A 6,000-nucleotide genomic window follows, 5' to 3' on the forward strand; every position below is an offset into this window, starting at 1 on the left:
TGTGGATTGTTTGGTTCGGGTGGGTAAACAAAAACCGCAAATCAAACCAAATTGTATGAATGAGTGTAAAATTGAGCTGAAGACATACAAACAAAACATATTTTTTTTGCGGTTATCAATTTATTTTTGTTTAGTTTTGAACACCCCTAACTGCAAAACTAGTCTTATTTTTAACTTAAAATTGATTTGACATTTTCGTTATCTAAATCAGTCCCTAAATTAATTGATATTTCAACATGCTCGAATCAATTTGAACACACATCATCTTCAACAATGCTTTTTTTTTTTTTTTAAGAAGTTCAACGATATGCATGTTGATTGATCAGCAACCAAAATTCAAAAGCTTATAGAAAAATCTCTTTATTTAACATTTCATAAATGGAGCACAAAACATAAAGTTCTTACATTTCAACATCAAAGAACTTTTTTATTTATAATAACTCACAAAATCACCATTATATATACTTTCTTTTCCTTGGCAGTTTATTACAATACGACATTTTTATAATCACACCAAAAACGATGGATCGAACAATATCTATGGTTTGGAAGAAGAATCCAACCCACTAGATTTCTTCAAAATAGCCATTGTTCCAAACACCATAAACCCAATAACATGGCCACCAATTGCAGCTAGAAACACACCACCATTAAACGACATAACAGCCAACATAACCAAGTACGAGAATCCAGTACGGACACCATACAGGCCCGTCCTTAAAAGTGAGCCAACGACGTCGTTTGATGTCCCAGGTTTGACTTTAACAATATTGGTAAATGAAAGCCACTCCACCAACAACGACATTACAAACACGAGGATCAGCGCCACCGCGTACATGACAGCGCTGTCCCCGGGCCAGCAATGGAATAGTATGTCTACATTATGACCCCAATAGAATGATGTGTGGATTGGAATTCTTCGCCGGCCCAACATCATCGCCACCGTGGAGTTGGAAGGAACACCGTTTGCAGTGGTGGTGAATGACATTTTCAAGTGATGTGGCTTTAAAAATTATTATAATGTTATGTGATGTGACTACTACCATGTATTAGGAATAATGTACATTTATAGTAACATTGTGTCGGTTGGAACATGGCAAATTTGAACAGGAAGATTTTATTCTTGTACAGAAAATATTGTTCTATAATTCATTTGCAAGCAAACAAGGTAAGCATTTGTATAAAATGTAGTATCTATGAAGAAGAAAACTCATTAAAGGGAGATTAAAGGAAAGAAGGCTATGCATAATTAGTACTTTAGTTCTAGCATTGTAGGATTTTCAGAGAAATGGGACCCTCCAATTATGCCTTTAATTTGCTTTTATTATTAGCTTTTCCATACAAGATTTTATTATTAGTGTATAAATAATGGTCTAGACTTGAATGTTGAAGTGGAAAATTTGAACTCATGTTTCAACATATAAAAATAAATAAAAATTTGGTAGAGACAACATATATATTTTTTTTATCAATCTATTAAAAGAATGTGAACTTTTAATATAAATTAGTTAGAAATTTGTTATATTACTCTATTTTTCGGATATTACTCATTTATTATATTAATTAGTTCTCAATGAATTTTATTATATTTTATATTAGAACAAAAACCTAGAATAACCCGATCCTTATTTAATTTCTGACTTTATCATTTTGTCAAAAATAGTTGCTGTTTAACGAATATTCCATTTATTTCCTTTATCTCTTTTCAGGTTTATTTAAATTTTTTTTTTTTTTTTTAAGATGGAGATATGTGTATGCTTTTTGTGCTGTGTGAATTACGTCCAAAATGGCAACCATATACTATATAACAATACATATACAGAAATGATTGTTGAGATCGGATATGAGATGGTACGATGTATTTATAAGTGAGTGTAATTCTCACTTCACAATGCGGTTTTGTAAGTATGAGTTAGATCCTAAATTTTAACATGGTATCAGAGCTTGTCGAATTCAAGGGCCACCTACCGATTCATGCACCAACAAGCCCAAGTGCTGGACGTGAGGGGGTGTGTTAAGAGTCCTACATCGGATAGGTGATGACATGACAATGTGTTTGTAAGTGGGGGCCATCCTCCCATCACAAGCCGGTTTTGTGGGGTTTGTGTTAAGCCCAACCACGATTTTTAAGAAAGATATTTAAACTATTATTTTTTAACAACTTTTGTAACAATTTTTTCTCTCATACTCACATTATATTTTTACTTTCTTTCTCCATTACTTTAATTTTTATGTCAATATATATAAACACACACTCACACACTAACACTCTAAAACTCATACAAAATCCTCCTAATTCCCCTTCTCATAAGCTGTCTGACCTCTCATATTTTTGTTATACATCAATCCTTTGTCCCACCACATCTTCATCCCTCCCTCCACACCATTTCCCATATCCTTCACCACCTTCCAAACAAAAAAAAATACTCTAAAGATTATCAAGAGAAAACATATACTTTATCGAAACTTATACTCTAAAGGTGTGTTTGGATTGAGGGTTTAGGAGAAGAGAGAGGGGAGGATTTGCTTTTCTTTTTAAAATTACGAACATTATAAAATGTTCTCAAACTCTTAATGCAAACACACCCTAAAGATTTCCCATACCATCACAAGAAATAGTTTGAAGACACTACAAGAAGAAAAAAAATTCAACATAAATGAGATAGATTTTGTGGCTACTTTTTGTCTTATTATATTTGCCAAGAACGTATTTGTTATTTTGTGATAACTTTTTTTTAAATATTTTTTGATATTCAGCCAAAAGACCGACTAATCTGAGGGGTCCAATTTCACAGTCCACTTGTGGGGTCCATTTAAAGCTACTGCTTAAACTAGTTTTTAATTTATTTTTAGTTAATTAATTTATCCAAACAAACAAATTATAGAATGAAAGGTTTTAACTATTATGTCTAAATAACAAAAGGGAAATGTTAACGAGTGCCTTTAGGGCATTCTTTAAGGATTTTAAGTAGTAATTTTTTATGGAAAATTGTGCATTTAATGCATCGGAAATTAAAGTGTTAAACTTTTTCAAAGAATAATTTCTTAATTGAGAAATCTTAAAGAGTGCCCTTAGATAACAAAACCCAAAACAAAATAATAAAAAGAATTCAATTGAATTGTAAAAAATTGTAAATATAGAGTTCCCGATTATCTCATCCAACTACATATCTATGTTTGGTTGAAAAAGTTTTAAGAGATAATACAATTTAAGAAGGGTAACTCAAATTCTTCGAAATACTTTCTTATCATGTTTTCCATAAAACAAAATGAACAAGGCATGGCCCTCGAATCTATAATTGATGTATATACATGGATCAATAGAAAGGATGAAAAAAATAAGGCATATTGATTATGGAAGAACACAACTTATAAGTTATTCATTATTTATACATTTAGTTAACCGTGTCTCTTCTACAAAGCTACTGATCTAGAGTTTTAGTTTATATTCTTCAAACAAGATGGTTGAAATTCTCTTAATTTAATGAACACTTTTATTTAAAGAGACATATAAACTCATGAAACATTATTTTATTTCATAAATTTGTCTCTCTTTAAATAGTAATATTTCATATAGAGGTAAGAGACACGGTTGTAGACATTTTACACATGAGAAATTTGAACATTTCTAACACGTGTGTTCCCAACTCTATGCTTAGGAACATGAATAGTAAGCACACCATTATCCATATAAGCCTTAACATGATCAACCTTAGAATTTTCAGGCAAGGTAAGACGTTGAACAAAATGACCACTAGCAACTTCAACTCTATGCCACCCTCCTCTTTGTTCTTCCTTCTCAACACTTTTCTCACAAATGATACATAGAACTCTATCCTCATCAACTTCAACTCGAACATCGCTTCGTTTCAGCCCCGGAAGGTGTGCTTTGTAGATATGAGCTTCATGGGTTTCTTTCCACTCTATTTGAGTGTTAATAATTGGTGATGGTTCGTTGTGGAAAGGTGGTGGTGTTATATGATGGGGTGTGTTGGTTTGAGAAATTCCATAACCATGGTTTTGGTATGATGGGTGGTGCCATGTTTGGTGATGATCTTTTGGTTCTGATCTTCTTCGACCAAAGATGCTATTGGGAAAGAGTGACATTTTTAATGGTGAATTTGGTGTTTATATATGCGATGAATTAGATATATTGATAGTGGTTGTGACTTGTGTGCAATGTGAGTGAAGAGGGACTTATTTAAAGGGAAATAATGGGATTAATGTGATTTCACTAACAAATTTTCTATGGTTATTATTTAGAGCATCGGGAGATTGGACAATTCTATAGTGAGAATCAACTTTAATTTGCACTAAAATGGAAAATTCCCAAATCAATTTATTCTAAACGTGTTTTATACCCATCGTAACTAGATTTTAAATAAATTTATTTTAGTCAACAATCGGTTGGATTGGATATATCATGTAAAATTCCTATGAACATAGTTCAGTTGGTAGAGATGTCGTATTCTATACGTAGGGATGAGAGTTTGAACAATGAACTCCCCACTTAATCATCTTAATGATGAATTTCTAACTATTAAATTATTTGACAAAAAAAAAAAAAATCATGTAAAAGAAAGTTTAATTATAAATTTTGAAAATAAAATTATCAAAAATGATAGATAGACGTTCTTTATTTTTCTACATTCATTCAACATCTCGTTTTCTCTTTATCTCTCATGTCCTATCACATCACCAAACCATCACATCACTTTATTTTTATCTTTTTTCTCTTTGTTTTCGGACGTATACACCTTCAAGGGGTGCACACAAAACATTTTCGTAAAATTATATTTTGGGACAAAAGCTACAAATGTCAACTTCATATATCATCCACACACAAGTGCAAAGTTCAATCCTTATAACGGGTCAGATAGATCACAAATAGACGCCAAATGTTATGTTCAAGTGTTTTGATTATGATGTATTCTTAGCACTAAATTTGAATTCAAAACCTCTAATTAAAGTATAAGAGACTCAAACTATCTCATCATACAAGTGTTCTTCGATAATTTCAACTTCAATTGATATCTTGGAATAGAATAACGAATAATTTATAATTAAAATTATCCAAACATAATAAAACTAATTTTATTGGTATAAAATTATATTTTTTCCTTTAATTTTCAAGATTCCTTTAATTAAGGTGGGAGTACCGATCAATTAGCATGTTTCTGCTCAAAGTGTCACACAGCTTTAGCCATTAAGTAATGTTTCTTCACCACAGGAAGATTCTAGTGCTGGAATTCATATCAGAATATTAAAGCTGGTTTGTGTCGTAAACTTGAAGCTAGTAAAGCATAAATGCCGTTCGTCACTTTCAGCATTAATTAGAATATCACACGTACAGTTTGTTAAAGATAAATAGAATAATTAACTGTTGGATAGCTTCTCATAATGTTACCACTGTTTGTTTAAATATTTTAGCCTTAAATGTTATTTTGGTCCCTTAACTATTTAATTGATATCGCTTTGGTCCCTTAACTAAAAAAAAGATTGTTTGAGGATTTTAAGTTTTTTTTTTAGTCTCGTTTTGGTCCCTTCTGTTAGGATTTTAAAAAAAAGTTAATTCCTGGACACGTGTCACCTTGTCATTGACTCTGAGTTTTTTTTTTTTTTTAACAAAAAAGATATTATTTTTTTAAAAATATATATATTTTTTTAAAAAAAAATCCCAAAGCCAATGACAAAGTGACACGTGTTCCAGAGTTAACACGTGTCACCTTGTCATTGGTTCTGGGATTTTTTACAAAAAAATTAAATTTTTTTCAATTTTTTTTTTTTTGTAAATAAAAAATCTCAGAGCCAATGACAAGGTGACACGTGTCCACACTTAACGTTTTTTTTTAAAACTAACGGAAACTTAACAGAAGGGACCAAAACGAGACTAAAAAAAAACTTAAAATCCTCAAACAATCTTTTTTTTAGTTAATGGATCAAAGCGATACCAATTAAATAGTTAGTGGACCAAAAGAGCATTTAAGCCAATATTTTATC

The 6,000-nt window shown here is 31.2% G+C and overlaps 2 protein-coding genes across 2 annotated transcripts; both read right to left on the reverse strand.

The window, feature by feature from the left end:
- Nucleotides 1-363: 363 nt before the first annotated feature.
- On the reverse strand, nucleotides 364-1,108 carry LOC25479773 (copper transporter 6). Its single transcript, XM_013587801.3, has one exon. The coding sequence runs from the start codon at nucleotides 986-988 to the stop codon at nucleotides 539-541; it is 450 nt and encodes a 149-aa protein (XP_013443255.1). The 5' UTR covers nucleotides 989-1,108; the 3' UTR covers nucleotides 364-538.
- A 2,222-nt stretch (nucleotides 1,109-3,330) lies between these two features.
- LOC25479774 (18.1 kDa class I heat shock protein) lies at nucleotides 3,331-4,185 on the reverse strand. Its single transcript, XM_013587802.3, has one exon. It carries the CDS (start codon nucleotides 4,105-4,107, stop codon nucleotides 3,604-3,606), a length of 504 nt encoding a protein of 167 aa, XP_013443256.1. The 5' UTR covers nucleotides 4,108-4,185; the 3' UTR covers nucleotides 3,331-3,603.
- Nucleotides 4,186-6,000: the final 1,815 nt, after the last annotated feature.

This window comes from Medicago truncatula, chromosome 7, assembly GCF_003473485.1.
Source record: "Medicago truncatula cultivar Jemalong A17 chromosome 7, MtrunA17r5.0-ANR, whole genome shotgun sequence".
In the NCBI taxonomy this organism is placed as follows: domain Eukaryota; kingdom Viridiplantae; phylum Streptophyta; class Magnoliopsida; order Fabales; family Fabaceae; genus Medicago; species Medicago truncatula.

Excerpts from the sequence above, each read along its gene's own strand:
- LOC25479774 (XM_013587802.3), bottom strand. The coding sequence starts at position 4,107 with ATGTCACTCTTTCCCAATAGCATCTTTGGTCGAAGAAGATCAGAACCA.
- LOC25479773 (XM_013587801.3), bottom strand. The coding sequence starts at position 988 with ATGTCATTCACCACCACTGCAAACGGTGTTCCTTCCAACTCCACGGTG.